The sequence below is a fragment of the Microchirus variegatus genome, assembly GCF_963457635.1.
Source record: "Microchirus variegatus genome assembly, chromosome: 18".
In the NCBI taxonomy this organism is placed as follows: Eukaryota; Metazoa; Chordata; class Actinopteri; order Pleuronectiformes; family Soleidae; genus Microchirus; species Microchirus variegatus.
Genome location: NC_139819.1, coordinates 14,590,824 through 14,610,631, shown reverse-complemented (window position 1 = coordinate 14,610,631; position 19,808 = coordinate 14,590,824). Strand labels below are relative to the sequence as shown.

At 39.5% G+C, this 19,808-nt stretch overlaps 1 protein-coding gene across 1 annotated transcript in view; it reads right to left on the bottom strand.

Moving 5' to 3' along the window:
* adamts3 (ADAM metallopeptidase with thrombospondin type 1 motif, 3) overlaps window positions 1-19,808 on the bottom strand; it is a gene marked incomplete at its 5' end in the record, with an annotated part of 149,063 nt that overhangs the window by 44,214 nt on the left and 85,041 nt on the right. The window contains one exon of the mRNA XM_083904897.1: window positions 6,727-6,832. Within this exon, the coding sequence (XP_083761023.1) occupies window positions 6,727-6,832 (106 nt within the window). The remainder of the gene's footprint in view (window positions 1-6,726; window positions 6,833-19,808) is intronic.

The following is a 19,808-nucleotide window of genomic DNA, read 5'->3' as shown; positions in this document are numbered from 1 at the left end:
TGTCTATGCTTTAATGTTGTCTGCTGAAAAAGGCTGAAAAAGTGATTCCCTGACTGCTCTGTTAGCTGGCTGCAAAAAGTGGAATGGATTTTCTGAGCGGAGGCGTGTCTCAATGAGACGAGGAGTAATGATGCACGGGTCAGTTCAGGAATTTCCACATTCCACAGTTTACAGCCAGCTAGCAGGCGAACATTATTGTCCAGGGGTTAACCAGGAAAATCAGCTCCGCTGCAGCCGACATAATCCCAGCCGTCAGCGCTTTAAAACGCCTGCTCGCTGAGGAGAACAGTACTGACAGCGGCATAAAAACGATGAAAATCACACTCCTACAAGCCAGGGTTTACGTCCGCCGGAATATGCCGGTTTTTTGGCCGTTGTCGCTTGAATTTGGCTGGCAAAAAAATGTCACCAGCCAAAATGTCTGGTGGACAAAAACGCCAAAACATTTAATCAATGATCTGCGCTCACCATGTGTATGTGAGTGGGTGTGTGTGACTCACCGCCCCGCAGTAAATAAAGTTTGATGGATCTCACTCATGTGGCAGAATTGTGCGTTCTCATAGTATTTAGGTTTATGACAGAAAGTTGCTGGATTTGTCACAGTTTTTAAAAACAAAACAAATCTGTAAAGGGGTCTGTAAAGTCGCTTTTAAGTCGTACTTATCATACTTGGAGTTTATTAAAGCCTTGTATAATATCAACAGTAATGATGATAACAATATTAAAACAAATAGTATCGGTATAGGCAGATATCCAAATTCAGGTATCGGATAGGAAGTGAAGAAAAAGTGGATTGGTGCATCCTTAGTTAGGATTACAAAAAAATAAAGAATCATTGTTATATTTTTAATTCACACTGACTTCCAGTCAAATTCAGTCACAATATGCTCTGAATTATACATGAAGTCCTTCTTTAATATTGTTATATGTTGTTCAATCCTGTCTTGCATGTTTTAAGGTGTTTCCCTGCTCCACCACACCTGATTTAAATAAATGGTTGTTGTCAGGTTTCAGCAGAGCTGACCATTTTAATAAGGTGCGTTTGAGCAGGGAAACATCTAAAACATGCAGGACAGTGGCTCCCCAGGACCAGGAGTGAGAAACCCTGAGTCAATTAATCATCTTAACAATAGAGCTACTTAACTTAATGAGAGTATTGGTTCAGACCAAGGAAGCTATTATATCTTCCCACATAAATACATATGTACAATACAGTACATATGCATTATCTTTCACGTGACAAGCCTATGTCCCTCTTGTCCTTGTCCTTATGAAGATAAATCCCTATACTGTGCCACGTGAGCAATGTCTCACGTGTAATATACAGATCGCATCTGCAGGAGGATACTGTACATAAGCACATCTCTTTGTCATCTTAATCCCTCCTTCATTCGGTGCAGAGGTGTTATTGAAGATCCTCATCTCATAATCCACATCTACAATAATTGAGCCTAATCTTCCTTGTTGAACATAACCATGATCAACAATGTCTATAATAACTGTGATCGCCAGTGACAAAAGGACTCTGATTTTATGGAGATGAACAATGATGCTTTATAGAGCATAAGGCAACACAGCAGCATTGAATTTCGATGCTTGTTTAGTTTTGTGCATCATCACTAAATGTTTGCAGCTTTGGACGAACGATCATTGCACTGTGTTGATCTTCTATGATGCACTCTTTTTATTGGCTTCTTCCTATTTCAGAGAGGTGACAATTTGGCAATAATGTAATGAATTAAATTTACCCAGGCTGTGATTAAGTAGGCTTTAAGTGTACTTGTACTTTTAGAAGTCATTTTCTTAAATCTAAAATTGATGAGGACAGGAGAATGGTGAGGACAGGCGAATAATGAGGACAAAAGAATGGTGAGGACAGGAGAATGATGAAGACAGGTGAATGATAAATAAAAGGTGAATGATGAGGACATATGAATCATGAGGACAAGTGAATGATGAGGACAGGCAAATGATGAGGACAGGTGAATAATGAAGACAAGGTGAATGATGAGGACAGGTGAATGATGAGGACATGACTCAGGAAGACAGGTGAATGGTGAGGACAGGTGAATAATTAGGACAAGGTGTATAATGAAGACAAGGTGAACAATGAGGACAGATGAATGATGAAGACAAGTGAATGATGAAGACAGTTGCATGATGAGGACAGGTGAATGATGAGGACAGGTGAATAATGAGGACAGGGGAATGATGAGGACAGGTGAATGATGAGGACATGACTCAGGAAGACAGGTGAATGATGAGGACAGGTGAATAATGAGGACAAGGTGAATGATGAGGACCTGTGAATGATGAGGAAAGGTGTTTAATGAAGACAAGGTGAACAATGAGGACAGATGAATGATGAAGACAGTTGCATGATGAGGACAGGTGAATGATGAGGACAGGTGAATAATGAGGACAGGGGAATGATGAGGACAGGTGAATAATGAAGACAGGTGAATAATGAAGACAAGGTGAATGATGAGGACAGGTGAATAATGAGGACAGGTAAATAATGAAGACAAGGTGAATGATGACAGGTGAATAATGAGGACAGGCGAATGATAAGGACAAGTGAATAATGAGGACAGGTGAAAAATGAAGACAAGGTGAATGATGAGGACAGGTGAATAATGAAGACAAGGTGAATGATGACAGGTGAATAATGAGGACAGGTGAATAATGAAGACAAGGTGAATGATGAGGACAGGTGACTGATGAGGACAAGTGAGTGATGAGGACAGTCAAATGATGAGTACAGGTGAATGGTGAGGACAGGTGAAAAATGAAGACAAGGTGAATGATGAGGACAGGTGAAAGATGAGGACAGGCAAATGATGAGGACAGGTAAATCTTCCTTGTTGAACATAACCATTATCAACAATGAGGACAGGCGAATAATGAGGACAGGTGAATAATGAAGACAAGTGAATAATGAGGACAGGTGAATGAGGAGGACAGGTGAATAATGAAGACAAGTGAATAATGAGGACAGGTGAATCTTCTTTGTTGAACATAACCATGATCAACAATGAGGACAGGCGAATAATGAAGACAAGGTGAATGATGAGGACAGGTGAATAACGAGGACAGGTGAATGAGGACAGGTGAATGATGAGGACATGTGAATAATGAGGACAAGGTGCATGATGAGGACAGGTGAATGATGAGGACAGGTGAATGGGCACTAATTAGGGTCCCCGAGTGAGTGAGAAAGTTGAAGCATTTGTGACCTTTACCCAGTTAGTGAGGTGTTAACATATTTTATTTTGTCAGCACTTTAGTTTGTAAAGGTTTGTCTTTAATTAAAAACAATTAATGTGAGATGTGTGTCCTGTTGACCTTTTTGCACGACACAAGAAAGAACCCCAGCCTTCTTATTAAAGTAATTAAGTAACTTTTATTACATTTTAAACAAGCTACTTTTTTTTTTACTTTAACTCCAGTAAAGTTTTAGACTAGTACTTTTACATGTACTTCAGTAAAACATTATCAAAATAGTGGTACTTTTACTTGAGTAGAATATTTCAGTACTCTTTCAACCTTTGCAATTTGGAACATGTATTTACTGCTACTGTATATGACAAAAAAAAATGTTTTTGTTTCTTACAATTTGAGATGAGTGATTATGATGTAACTCATAATCACTCATCACTTTGAGCTGTCAATCACTTTTGACAGCTCTCTCAACAGACTTAGAAAGAGCTCATCTTTATTAATGATTTATTAAGTAGGACTCATTAATAACACACATGGGTTTAATGAGGAGAGCGGATTGTGGGATGATGTCTTTCATGTTCTACCATGTTCACAGTCAGTATGAATGTACAGAAGGGGAAAGCCTCAGGGTTTGCATATACAGTAAGGCTGATATGTTATTTATGCGCCTCTGTTCATTACATTTACATTTTCAGTGTGTGGAATTACTCCTGCTCACATTTGTAAGAAGTAATAACAGGGATGTAATTAATGTTTAATGATTCAAAGCAACGCAATAGAGGATTTCAACCTTCATATAAAGTCTCTATTTTGACGGTACATCAACTTACAACAGCTTCTGGTTTTGGGTCCTTTATAGAAATGTACAAATGTCCTTGCACTAAGAGTTTTCTTGATATGAACAAAAAAATCAGTTTCTGACTTCTGACTTCCTCTTTGTTTGTCATGTACTTCATGTTTTGAACTAAATAAATCGACCCTTCAGACTTCAGATATTTAAACTCAAACTCAAAGGGGAAATGATTTCTATGTGGCAGAATGGAATATAAAATAATAATTATGTTATTCTTCAGTTGTACAATCACCTCAATGTAAAAAAAAATGTTTTTGCCTAAGAGGTTATCTAAGGTTATCATTAAAGATATTAAGCTGCAACATCAACTTCAACAAAGATATTATACCTTTAAGGATGTACTGTATTTTTCAATGGAATTATGTGTGTTTGGAAATCAAATGGCAGGTGAACAGAGCGTAAAGCACAGCTCATATATTCAAAGCTTGCCACTGCTGCACACCCGACTAAACATCACTCTGACTGACCAACAACAACCCAGTAAATCCCCCCGAGAACGTCCCCCGTGATGGAAACCATCAGTCTGTACTGTTTCCAATTGGTTTGATTTGAATTGATTTCCTTCCCAAAGATTTAAGCTTCTCTGCATATTCTTGACAAACAGAATCACAGAAAGAGGACCTCCTGGACTTGGGAGAGGTCCAGCTTCAGCCTATTAGTTTCCATTCTTAAACCCAATCATTGGCTCAACAGCCAAGAGGCTTGTCCTGGTCAACATGCGGATCACGAAGTGCAACGTCAACAGTTCGAGTCAATTTTTTTTTTTTTTTATCTTCACTGGCGTTATTTAATGTAAGTGCAGCGAAAGAAAAAAAAAATAAAGTTGTACTCCAGCTATAAAACTTTCCACAAATAAAGGAAAGTTTCAACCTTTGCTGACACTGTTCTTTTACCACTGACTAGAGAAAGATGATTTTTTGATATGCTGTATGTTGTTGCATGAGTATACTACAGAGGATTTACTTTAGCATATGGTTGTAATGGCTATGAGTCAATAAGCTAATTAGTAAGTAGTTAATTCCTTAAGTCACATTTGTGAAATAAACAGCCCAAACATAACTCAGCTAAAATGCCTTGTTTCACAATTTTTTCAGTCTGTGCATAGTGAAGTATGTGACATGTAGGCTTTTTGGATTGCATCAGATTTTAAATTTTTTATCTGTCCACTATCCAATCCAGTGATTTTGACCAGGATCGGACCGATACTGATTCCCATCTCTACTTAAAGGTGAAGTAAGTAGTTTATAGTGCCATCTAGAGGAGAGGCTGAAATTTACAACAAAGACCTGCTGCTCTGCTCACCCCCTCCCTTCCCTGAGCGCTACGGTATCCTCAGCCGGTCAAATGTCGTCCTCGTCGTCTTTCTCCGTGTCAGCAGATGAGGTTCGTGAAGCGAGGGAGAGGGCGAGCTACCGCGGATGTAAGCAGACGAAGTGGAGAGAGTGGAGGTGGGACTTCCGCTACAAGTAAAGAGACGCTTGATTTGTTCTCTCGCATTTGTCTATACAGGCTCCCGTAGAAACATGGCGTCGTGGCAATGCAGTAGCGGCCCGCGACCATGTTATTTTACTTTTTGAAACACTACGAAAATAAAACACAAACTATTATACAGCGACTAGACAATGCAGGAGCACATAATATGTATACAAAAGTGGATTTTGGGTTATATAAACCCATAAATACTACTCAGTGTCCCTTTAAGCAACATTTGACCATATTTATAAGCAATGTCATAAGCATGGTGTAGTGCAGAGGTGGAAAGTAACAAAAAAACATGTACTCAATTTACTGTATTGAATACTTTTTTTTGTGTATTTTGTATTTTTTAAGTACAATTTAAAATCAGGATTTTGTATTTTACTTGAGTACGTATTGACTCAAGTATTGCACTTAGTTACTTCATAAACCCTATCCGTTACTGAGTAAAAATAAAAATTCAGCACAATGAAGACCTACATGGGGAAAATATACACCAGAACCAGGCGAATGATGATGTGATTAGCACCAGCACTGGTGTCACAAAAGTGACGTAATATCCTGTGTCTTTTATTTAAAGTACGTTTCAAATGAACTACTTTTTACTTCTACTTGAGTACATTTTCAGAAGACAACTTTTACTTCTACTTGAGTAATGTTTCATCAAAGTATTGGTTCTTTTACTTGAGTACAATATTTTAGTACTTATTCCACCTCTGGTGTAGTGTCACTCTCCTTTGAGAAGCGCAAACATCTCAAAGGAAAACTTTTCATGAGCCGCGAGAGTGCAGCTTTACATGCACATACACCTTGGATATTGGGATATTATTCATAAGCCGACTGCAGGCTTAATACATCAAGGCATATCCATATTTCTCAATATATGGAATCATATTCAATCTTTGCAGGGTCCATTAAAATATCCCTGCCAATGCCAGGTCACATGAACAGATTTGGTGTCAGAGTGCTTAAGGCCAATCCCCAGTGTCACTTCATGAGAAATCCCAGGGAGTAGGAAGGCCTCAGGAAATTCCCTCGACATGCTTGCAAGTGTAAGTACTGTATGTTCAAGTAAAATCATTTTCCCTTTGGACTTTCCTCACAACCCTAACGAAGAAGAACATGTATGCTCAGAGGCTTTACAAGAAGGAAGGAACATAACAAGAGGGACCTACACGTGTCCGGTCTCATGAGCCACAACGAAGGCAGAAGAGAAGCCGTCTTCGTGGTTCAGGGTGCAGCTCCTCACAGGGTGACACATTCCTGTGACTGGAGCGTAACCTGTTGGACAAAACACAAAAAGATGCAGGTAATGTCAAAACCTGTCCAAATAGCAGTAGTGACTCATCATCAGTCTTTATTTAGGTCGCATTTGTTGAAATAAATAAATAAATAATCCTAGAAATACGTTGTGGGGGGAGGAGGGGCGGAGCTCAACAATCAGCTCCAACATTATAGTGATCATATTAGGACAAAATCGTTCATATAAAAATTAGATTAATAGTGAAATGGGGTTTAGTTCATGTGTTTACCTGTGTCACATGAGTATTATGATTGTGGTGAGGCATGTAACGATAAGCTCTGCCGCACAACAGGAAACATCTCACACAAACGAGCAGGAGAGAGAAGAGCAGCGGGCAGATTGAAAGGAAACTGTCCTCTTTTTGTCATTTCAACGGTTATTTACCATGCATCATATTCAGATTCAGATTTTTTAACCAATCCTCCCGAGTCCTGCTATTCTTTATTTGCATGATGATTCATCGGTCGCTGCCGCCACATTGTTGACAGTCATCACTAAGAGTATGGAGGCTGCAGATGGCAGCACTGACGAGCCTCAGCTGTGCCAAAATTCGAATAAACGTGCGTTTCCTCATTTAGTTCTCCCACTGTGCTGTCTTAGCAATGACATATTGAATAGAGATTAACCTTGTTTAGCTTCAAACTGTGAGAAGATCAGCCACACACTACCAGACACACACAGTATAGATTCTGGGACGGCACTCTGACTAAATATTTGGCATACTGCCACTAATAACAGCCTGTTTTAAAAAAAAAAAAAAAAACAACTTTATTTAACCAGATAAAAGACCCACTGAGATCAAGATCTCTTTCGCAAGGGTGACCTGGCCAAGACAGGCAGCAGCACACATCAAAAGGTTAAAGTAAGAAACAGGAAGGCAACATTTACAAAACAAAACAAACATTGAAACATAAAAGTGCAACTAGATAAACAAATAAAGTGCAGGAGTTGTGATCGCAGTAACAATTTAAGAACATAGACACTGTTCAATGGATTTCAGTTTGGAGGGTATACCAAGCAGAGTGGCTGCAAAAATGGCTGCAAGGATAACGCTGGTTACATCTGTGTTCTGTTGCTATAATAATACATACATTAGAGAATGATAAAAAAAAGAATCTCATAATATTACCACTTTATTCTCGTAAGATCACAAATTTGTTCTTATAACATTACGTCATTATTTTTGGTACATCACAAATTCATTTTATTTGTGAAAGATTAAACATTTTTCTCTTTTTAGTTTGGCCCTAATACTCCGTCATACATGATGTATGAGATCTGTGTAAGTATTTATGTCCATTTATCAACATATTTATATATTTTTAATTCATCTGACACCGTGTCAGATTAATTATAATTCAAGATAATTTCATATGATAGTATGATAAAGCAAAATGTGCACACCCATTAAAAAATACCATAGTAGTATTTCTGTCATACTCCCATGGTATTATTTATTTAATCAGGAAAAACCATGGAAGACTAATGATAAATATTATATATCTTAAACCCACATCTGTCCTCCATAATCACATAGCCCCAATTAACCACATGCCACGAAGAGTTGAAAAATGAAAAGCGCATCAGAAAGACACTCCTCAAGGTCACCTTCCCCTTGCTTAAGTTTAGAAGATATGTTGTTGTTGAATTATAACAGCTTTTCAAAAGTGTTTTTTTGTTGTGTTGCAGTGTAATTGGAAATCAGTTCATTTTTTTTTTGTGCTGGTGAGAGAGGGCACACTCTCCAAGGAGGCAGCAAAATCAATTAAAACAAAACAAAACCCCACAGAACAACAAAAAATGTCCTCTGATCAACAAGGTTTTGTGATGCAAATCAGGGTGGAGGTGGTGGTGGTGTTTGGATGGAGACAATGGTCTGAGCTGAAGAAAAACAAGAAATATAAAGTGGCACACGCAGGCTGAAGGTTGATGGAAGTTTATCTTTTCCTAATAAAAGAACAATATTGTCAATTCAGTACAAATCTTTCCAAATGACATCAAGAGTAATTTAGAGTCATACCCAAAAGTTTTTTTCTGATCCAAAGCTAATGTTCTCTCCAAATGATATCAACTTTAACACGGAGCATATCACGACACGTTTACATTACCGTAATTATGTGACAGTTTGGTAATTTTGGTAATACATTTGGTAAGAAGGATGGTAATTTCAGCACCTTGTCACCAGAGAGGAAAGAGAAAAAAGCCTGTATATAGTCTGCATTTTTTCTCCATTGAGACAAAAGCTCAAACAATTAATGTTATTTTAAATGCGTGTTATACAAATCAAATTAAACTTTGATTGCGGCGCAATCTGCATGTTTTTGGACTGCGGAACAGTGACCTTCTTGCTGCGAGGCAAGAATGCTAGCTACTGCACCACCAAGTGGCCTAAGGTAGGAAATATTTAACATTCATTAAAATTCATTTTCTTGAATTTAAGCCCAATGTATACTTCTGCGTAAAGTGCTCTACGTAGGTTACGGAGACCCCTCTACGTCGCCGGAGCGCCTGTCGGAGAGTCTCTGTGTCGTCTCCGGCTGCTCAAAATATTATTTTAAGTGTCCGTCACTCCGTCAAGGGACAACAGAGACGGCAAGGACTGCGATTGGTCCTCAGGACAGGCCGAGATAACGCTATTCTGTGCCGGCCACTGCGCGCACCGAGGGTCCACAGAGGCGGAGCTGATCACCGCCGACAACGTCGCTGCCAAACTATAAATAAGTCATATCTTAAGACACAAAGCACATGTTTAGACTCTAAATGGCTAATTTCTTGCCTCAAATGATCTTAAAACTATGTTCCGAGACACAGAAAATATTTATTTCAGGTGAGAAACGGCCACTGTTTCAATGTTATTCAGCTGCAACAACAACAGTCTTTCTCTCTCGGACGCCATTGCTCACTGTAGCAAGAAGCACAACAACCTTGCGTAGCGACCCCTACTGATCGGGTGGGAAATTGCAGTGCGTATCCGTCACCACGACGGAGAACTAGGGGTCTCCGTGGTTACGCAATCGTAACCTTTGCTGTATTATTTCCTGTTTTGAATCTTATTAAAATTCCTGTCGTTTCTCTTCTTTGCTTTTGTGATTGTCCACCCTGTGTTGCACCCGTGTCCTTGCCTCTCTTTTATCATTTCGGTCATTCCAGTCCTCTTTGTTGCTTTGTCACCCAGTCAAACCTCCTGTTCCTGAAATGCACAATTCAGCCTTACAATATATCAGGAAACAAATATCACCTTTGTAAAAATAGGATAGGATAGGATAAGATAGGATAAAGTCAACCTGCCTGCAAACTAAAGTATCTGTAACTTTCCAGCGCTTGTAATTACTCTAAGAACTTTGAAACTAATTTCACTATCTTTGAAAGGTTCTCCACACTTGACAAATGTACCTTTAATTCTAAGCTGAAAATACTTACTATCTCATGTTGCATAAAGGAGAGCCTCGCCACAGAGTTACTGCATCAACAAATGCCCTATTTCCACCGTGTGAGTGAATAGATACTGTAAACGGAACGCTTAGAGAATGAATCACATCCTCAACAAATGATTCCACATGACGCAGTGGTAAAAGAAGTTGTCTGATCCTGTGGTTTGATGGATTATTTTTGTTATTTATGGAAGAAATAACCTGCATTTCCATTTCATCTTTACCATCAAATGTTCGTATCAACCTTATTGTCAGTTCTCTGGCCTTGTGCTTTGCTTGTTTTTCTTTCCCAGTCTGTAAAAATGACTCAATTTCAAAACATGTCACATTCAAACAGAGATGTGTAATGAAATCTCGCTTACAGCACGACTCTACCTTTATCAACATCTAGCTATGGTGTTATGTGTGTTTTTATAGCTATTGTTTTCTTAAAACCTTGCTCAGAAATTAATCACAGAGTACATTTAACTAGACACTGATAACCTGGTTATTGTCATTATTCTGAATAAGGCATTCAGATGATCATGTTTACAGGAGCTACTGAAAGAATACTCCATTCGTATTCCTGTTGACACAGCTTGCGTCTCACATCGACATCCACTGCTGCTGTGGAAACTCAAACTGTGATATGACAGTATAATGTGAATAAGATGGTCAAAAAAAAGGCAAAACAAACTGTTCACAAAAGGATGTTCAAATATTCAACATGGTGCAATCACAAGGCAATGAATTACAATGCAAAAAAAAAAAGGGAAGACGTGGAAAATAGAAGCAAAGGAAACATTTAAATAAATAGATAACTGTTGTGGTGTGGCACATAGGCTTACATTACAGTGATTAACCGGAAGCAAATTAAGAAGAAAAATATAGACCTGTGAGACATCAGGAAGACAGGCTCCATGTTTCAGGGGAAAAAGTCATGTTGCCATAGAGCTTAGATCAGGCCCAAAAAATCAAGCCCTATTATGTTGCATACATGCTAATGACGATACACTTCCTGGTTTTTAAATGATGCGTTCATGGCCTCAGGTTTTTAAACCTTCACACTACAACGTGCTATAACATACCACGCTAACACGACGAGGGAGAGAAAACACAAATGCTTGATCAAGGGCCCGATGATAGTGGTGGGAAATATCAGCCCGAGGGTCGGGCCCGGCTCGGGCTCGGGCAGAGAAAATTAAAGTAATATAATGTATATAATACTGGAGAGACAAATACTAACCTAGCCACTTGGGGGCCACACATCCAGTGTGCACATAGTGCAGGTCCCAAGTCAGAATAAATGGGGAGGGTTTGAGTCAGGAAGGGCATCCAGCATATAACTGATCACTGTAAACGGTACCGACATACCGGATCGGTTGACAACTCCCGCCTTCAGTGCTATTGAGGGAACTTGTGCTACTGTTTGCTGAAGACCAGCCAGAAGGGAAGGACTGTGGAGGTGAGAGTAGGGACGTTAAATGTAGCCCCTGTGTCCAAGGAGAGAGTGGTGGCTGATATGGTGGAGAGAAGAAAGGAGGACATGCTGTGTGTGCAAGAGACCAGGTGCAAGGCCAAGAGCATCAGAGGCACATTCAAACTGTTCTGCCATGGTTTGGATTGGAACAGACGTCAATGGGCATGTTGGTGAAGTCAACAGAGGCGACCAGAAAGTGTTGGATAGGTATGGGGTTCAAGTGGAAATGTGGAAGGACAGATGGTCAAAAAGTGGTGGTGTAACAAGGACGTACAGGAAAGTATCCAAATGGGGAAAAGATGGCAAAGAAAAATTGGGACAGCCAGGAAAATGAAGACAGTAGGAAGGAGTGCAGGGAGTCTAGGCGTGCAGCAAAGAGAGAGAGAGAGGTGGCAAAGGCAAAGGAAAAGGCTTATAATGAGTTGTGTGAGAGCCTGGACACCAAGGAAAGAGAGGGGGACTTGTATCAATTGGCTAGACGGAGCGCTGGAAAGGAGGTGCAGCAGGTTCGAGTGATTAAGGACATAAATAGAAATGCTCTGACAAGTGAAAATAGTGTGTCGAGAACATGGAGGGAGCATTCTGAGGAGCTGAAGAAAGAAAATGAGAGATGGGGGGGGGGGAGGAGGACAGATGGAGGAGAGGTAGTGGATGAAGAGTGGAAAGGCAGTTGGTACTGATGACATACCTGTGTGCTGATGGAGAAGTATAGAGAAAGCCAGAAGGAGTTGTATGGTGTCTTTGAGGATCTAGAGAAAGCTTATGATGGGTTGCCAAGAGAGGAACGGTGGTTCTGCATGAGGAAGTCCAGAGCATGGATGTATTATATGAACTAGATAGAGCACCGCCCCCTTCATTCCTATGAAGCTGCTCACCCAGCGCATATGCCAAAAAGGTTTTTGACTTCCGCGTTTATTTCCGGGTTATGGGGCCCATAGAGCATGCACAGTAGTGTCACTACCATATAAAGATCTATAGAAGTCCGTGTCCATGTCTCGAGGTGTCCTGTGGACACTTTTACAGGCGTCTCTTTTACTATTGTGGTCAATGGGAAAATTGCTTTTGGGCTCCATGGGGTTTTCTGTTGCAGTACCCACAGTGGCCACCATGTAAACATTGTCTTCAAGGCAGAGGGGGTGGTGCTCTATCCACTTCATATTATACATCCATGGTCCAGAGTGGCAGATAAATGTGCAGTGGTGCAGGATGGGATCAGGGATCAGCTCTGAGCCCATTTTTGTTTGCCGTGGTGATGGACAGGGTGACAGATGATGTCAGGCAGGAGTCTGTGTCTGTCATTTGTAGATGATAATATCAATACATTACAATATTATTGTAATCTGTAGTGAGAGCAGTGGACAGGTAGGAGGAAGAGGGAGAGCGAGAGAGGTTAGAAGGTTGCAAGGCTGTGTGTGAATGACAGTGAGACAACCATCCAAAGCAGTGAACAGTGCACAAGAGAGGTGAAGATGAGATTGGAGGCAGGCTGGAGTGGGTGGAGATGAGTGTCAGTGGTGATGTGTGACACAAGGATAGCAGCAGATGTAAAAGAGAAGGTCTACAAGACAGGAGTGAGACCTGCTGTGATGTATGACTTGGAGACAGTGGTCTTAAAGATGGGAGGCAGAACTGGAGGTGTCAGAGCTGAAGATGCTGATTGGGAGTGACAAGGATGGATAGGATTAGAAATGAGCATTATGAGAGACAGCTCAGGTTGAACGGTTTGGAAATGAGGCAAGAGAGTCAAGGTTGAGATGGTTTGGTCAGAGGACGGATTGCGATTATATTGGACAAAGGATGTTGGAAGATGGAGGAAGACCACAGAGAAGGTTCATGGTTTCAGCCCATGATCGGCTGTGTGAAGAGCCCTAAAGCTGAAAGTAGAAGACACACAAATACTGTCAAATACACTTATACTAACCAAGAAGTTGGGTGGGAACTTTGAGCTGCAATACAAAAACTTTGTATTTCTTATGATGAAGAAGAATGAGAAAAGGACGAAATTGAGGAGTTAAGAGGATGAGAATAACTGTGATTGAGCATTACATCTCTCAGCGTAAAAGTCTTGCTGGAAATGATTAGAATACGATTTATACTGGGGCTGAGCAGTTTCTTTTCAAATTAAAAAGGCTATTTGAGACAATGCAGTTAGCAAAAAGGAAAGGCTGCTATTTCATTGTCATACGTTTGACTGTTTTATTATTCATGCAAGTTAAGAAAATAAATGCAACATATTCTAGAATCAGTTATCGTACTTCCAATACAGCAACAAATAAATATGTTACATAGTGAATATTGATACCTGAACTATTGCACTGAATGATTATCATAAATGATATTGTTCTATGCAGGAGAGAGGGATTTGAGATTTTAGAGCATGGTCTAAAGTGCATGACACAAGTGTGTTAGGGCATGTCCAACACCAATTTGGCACACAGTGAGGTGCAAAGTGGTTGTATTTAGTGTGTGAATTAAATCAATTAAGCCATTCAGATTTCTGACTCTTCCAAAGCCAGGTGCACCTGTGCCTGGCACATTAAATGCAAGCGTGAATGATTCTCTGCTGAGGAGACGGATCTGCTCAGTCCCCTCCTCAGTGGGTCAGGCTGTTTGGGCAGCAATGTGGGCAGACGTGAGAGACAGGAAAAAAATATGAGTAGAAAAAAAGCAGTATTGAAAAGAGAAAATAAACTCAAAGAACTTGTAAAAGAAATGTGCCAAAGTCAGGATTGAAGTCGTCAACCCTTAGAGCTCCTGTGGCACAGAATTTGCTGTGGGCATCCTGTGAGGGTGTGGTTATAAGTTACATATTCTGGCTTTTGAAAAATGTGTTTTTCTTTCGTCTTCTTGCAGGTTGTTGAGTCAGAGTTATGATTAATTTTATATCTCATTTTTTGTAACTATATAAAGTAGCAATAATTGTGCAGAAGTCACAAAATTGACAATTTTATCTTCTTTTTGAGTACTTTTTGCTCAGGAGTGTTAATATAGTTTTTTTTTTAGGATATAAGACACTCTATATTGTGCATTGTTTTTAAACAGCAATGGAAAAAGCAGCCGAAATGCTCTGATTTCAAAGGGTTTAGAACAATCTCCAGAAGTTGATGGTGATGAGACAGAGGAGCACAGTCTCACATGATGTGTGGCTGCGATACATATAATTGTGATGTGCATAAAAATGACAACTTTGTCGACTGACAATTGGGCAGTGCAGTGCACCACTTCTCTCTGTGTGTAAGATGGAGCCCTATAAGTTTTAAAAGATACAACCAGTGGGAACCTGGCAGTGAAACTGCACAAAAGCAGAAGCTAAACAAATAAAAATAAAAGCAAGGTAAAGGTTTTCAACATTCTCATGCTAAGTGAATAAATAATAAACACAGGTTTCGTCACCTGGTTCATGAATAAATCCTCAGCTGTTCAAATAATAAAATGTAAACTGTATAACGACAGGAGTGCCTTTTTTAAATCAAATCAAAGAGGAACAAGGTCCATAAATATCAGCTTAAATTTGAGGGTATTTACATCCAAATCAAGTGAACGGTGTAGGAATTACAATAATTTCTATATGTGCCTCCCACTTTTTTAGGGGAAAAGCTATTTCATGGACAGGTGTGGGCTATTCCCTCATTATTTCATCAGGTAAAAGGTCTGAAGGTGATTCCAGGAGTGACATTTGCATTTGGAATCTGTTGCTGTTAATTCTCAATATGAGATCCAACACTTGATTTGGATGTAAATACCCTCAAATTAAAGCTGAAAGTGCGCAGTCAAAGCACATCGTGTTCGTTTCATTTCAAATCCATTGTAGTGGTGCGTAGAGCCAAAAAGAAGAGAATTGAGTCGATGTCCCAATATTGTATGCGATACGGTCTAATTCCATATCCCATTTAAAAATATAGCGATACATATTTTTATATCGATATATCCCCCAGCTCTACACTGTACAGGTTAAATGTTTTAGTTATCTACACCTGGAACACAGTGGATCGCATAGTTCTACACACAACAAATGATCCTGCCATCGAATATGCTTCAATTTCCTTTAATGTATTGCTTGCTTCACATCAAACTATGAACACTAACTGAAAGCTTTTGCGTCTCTTTCGTCTCATTTTCCTATTCCACTACTATCAGTGCCTTCACGACACAACAGCGTGACAATGAAGTGAAAATGAAGATAAAAGGTTTTGTCTGTATGGAAAGTAAAGCACCAGGTTATTTCCACATACATTATGCAGACAGGCACTTATTGCTAATTATGCATGCAGGTACAGCGAGGGAAGTATCCCGTCATTGTGTTGCTCTAAGGATGAGACCAAAGCTCTCAGTATGGTGGTATATATGTGTATATATATATATATATATATATATATATATGTATATATATATATGTATATATATATATATATATATATATATATATATATATATATGTATATATATATATATATGAACACGGTGTTGATATCTTGCAAGCTATTCCAGGAACAACTGAAATAAAGTCAAACAGAATGAATGAAAACTAAAAATAAATAGTATCAAAGTTACCGCCCTGCTGTGTTGCTAAACCCTAATCCACCAAATGCATGAAATGATGGGCTGTTAAGTTCACCAGTCTGACTCTGAAAACAACAGGCTGCTGCAGCCAACATCGATATAATTAAAGTGTTGAGGCAAAGTTGCTGCTGGACTAAACAACAAACTGACACTTGCTACTGCAGGTTTCAGGTATACCCGCAGGTTTATCAATACGAGGAACCCCTTTGACAGTTTGTAACTTTTTAAGCAACAAAAGTAGAATTTTTCAGTAGATTTGCTTTGCTTTTTTTCCATACAGCTATACATTTATATCAGGGGTGTCAAATTAAATGTACACTAAATGTTAAACAAATAACACAATCACCATGCATTGTGGGAAATGTAGTTTATGGTCAATGCACGCCTTAATCACATAAAATGACGTGGCGGGCCACATCTGGCCCCCGGGCCTTGAATTTGACACGTGATTTATATTGTGATAAATACTATTAAAGGTGCCATATGTATGAATGTGGCCAAAAACGGTTACTACATTCAAATTCAAAATACCGAGGTCTTTTAGGTTTCGTTTTCTGACGTAGCTGGCAACCCGTGGTTGCTCGGCAGCTGAGACTCCGTTGACTGCCATGATTGGTAGACGGCGGTAGGTGGCGCCACATGCCAAAACATGATTTCAAAACATAAACATGATTTGCAGTCTGCAAAATATTTTTTATTATTATTTTTTTAATGCAAATATTTTAGCTGTACTGTTGTTGTTGGTGAGTTCAGTTTGTTATATGAACATTATTCCTGAGTATACCTGGGTGACATATTAGGAGGATTTTATGGCCAGTTGCTTTAGATTTATTACATAATGCACCTAACTAATTAAGTGTCACACTGTGAGCAGTTATTTTCTTGAGTGGGAACACAAAAGGTCAGTGGACACAGTTGTGTTCAGTTGAATAGCGAACAAGTCTGTATTATGTATGTCTTACTCTAATAGTTGGAAAAGCCAAGGACTAACAACTTAAATCTGTGAGTATTGAGAGAAAAAAAACAATTGGCGACAATCAACACAAAAGGAATAATAACTTGAGTATGGGGAGTGAAGTTGAGTCTCTTCCTATTCGGTCAAAGAGTTTAATTTGCTCTCAGGACATACTGTATTCTATCCATAATGGCTGTGAGATTGTATGCAAGAGCAGCTTGGATCACACGGTGATATAGTGGCTAGCACATTTGCCTCACAGCAAAAAGGCTGCCGGGTTCAAATTCTGTCCAAAAAACATGCAGAGGTTAATTGAACAGCATGAGAATGAATTGTTGTTGGTCTCTGAGTGTCGGACCTTGACCAGACCAGGGTGTACCCCACCTTTTGCCCAATGTCAGCAGGGAGTGGCCCCAGCTCCTCATAACCCGCATGTGGAGGATAAAGACAATGAATGAATGAATGAATGAATGAATGAATGAATAAGAACAGCTCTAGTTCAGCCAGTCAAGGTTTTACGATCACACACACTCTCAAATTTCAAAGCATGATGCTGCAAGGTCACACGTTTTAGTCACAGCTGCTCATACTCTTTTTACTTTATACCTCAAAAGGCTGAATGGGGCTGTAGGTTATGGCCCAAGGAAGAAATTATTTGATTGATTGATTATTTGATTTATATATTTATTTTCTTGTGATCCAGATATGGATTTGCGGATTCAGGAGAAAACTATTTTTAAATTTGCTAGTTAGCGGAGTGGGCTTTGCACTAACTGAGGGCTTTTCCCCATCGCTACCCATGCTACCCAATTAAAAAGCTTAACTTTTTGGAGTTTTTGGAGTAAACTGCACCAAGTTTTAATGACCTGCCATCGCAAGTTCAGAAGCATCCCATCTGAAATGTAGCAAAGCTAAGAGCCTTACAAGTGGAAGCGACTTGACCGAATGAGGTGGTTGGACAGGCTCTCTGTGAAAACGCCACATGAAATACTGAATCTGGACAAATAATCCATGGATTTCATTTGACTAACATTGTAATGACTTCACCATGTCATATTCTATGAATCTTTTAATGCTCACTGCAGTTTATAGCCACGTTATACTCATGACGACATTCCTTACTTACTCTGTATTGTACAGATCTAGATTAAAAGGTGTGCATTTCAGACACCCATTGTTTAATTAAGCCTTTCTTTTTTAAACATTTTAAACACAGAACTACACATTTCAGATTTCGAAGAGAATCAAGCCTATCATGTGCCAAACAGGTCATCTTAGAATAAAGGCTCAACATGGTAGACTGCCAGTATCCTGTATGCAACAAGAACATATCATACAGTGGCCCTGAAGTGCAAATCACCAACACAAATAGGAAAACACTAACATTAATTGAAACACAAAGACATTAACGTAAAACACTGGGATTTTAACCAGAAGTAAAGCGCCATTTTCAGTGAAATGAGCTGAAATTGGCACAGCAGCACCCCCGCGACCCTCATGCGGAGGATAAAGGGTAGAAGACGGACGGATGGATAGTTTCAAGTTGAATATTCAGGGTTCCGTCACTCAGCTTCTTAAAATGAAACCTTCCGCCTAACGTTTCCTCACCTCTCTCCATCTTCAGCTACTCTGTCTCTCCTCTCTCCGACTGACTGCAGGCAAGTGACTGTTTCACGCGGATAATTCCCAGCTTTTGTGTCGGAGGTCGGCGCACACCAAAAGTAATCAAACTTGCATTCACACGTTAACTTTGACAGCCCTTATAACAACAACACACTGTGAGTAAAGCCATTCCCCTTTGCTTGTATACCTTCTCTATATCTCCAGTCCAATCTTTCTTGATCTGCAATCAACATTGTAGTTGCTTCTGTCAATGTAAGCAGGCAGTGAGTCACTGTGATTCACCGCCACAGTAACGACGGTGCTGCTGGATGGCCAAACTCACTGATCCGTGTTGTTCAGTGTTGTAAAATATGCATGCCACACACCACCCAGTATTTACAACAACTATGATATTGAAAAAAATTTTTTTTAAAGCAGTCCTCAATAATATATTTAAGTTTTACATGCCCACACATTGGGGAAGCATTTGGGTTGAATGTTTTTTATGACACATTGACATATTACTTCTATCAATCTAACTAAAATGCCACCGTATCAGCAAAGGTTTGCAAATGCTTCTCTTTTGTAAGGTGATGTTTAGTGCATCAAATGATTTCTGTTTCTGCAAGAAGAGAGGAAATAGCAGATTATCAAAGCACACGACAGCAGAGTGAAGAATAAATGCAGCAGCTGCTGCTCAAAGGAGATTATAAAAAAAAAGCTGCTGTTGAGGAAAAAAAACTGAGTTAGGCAAGCAGTCAATATCTGAGCGGACTGATTTCACTTCCTTGTGACTCTAGTATATCCAGGTTTGAATAGAACAGAACAGAACTTTTGGAAATATACCAAATATGAAGCACAATAGGGATTTGGAGCGCTATCCTTGAAGGAGCAGTAGCACTGTTTATGCTTAACAATGGAGGGGAGAGAAATGTGGTTTCAGTTCA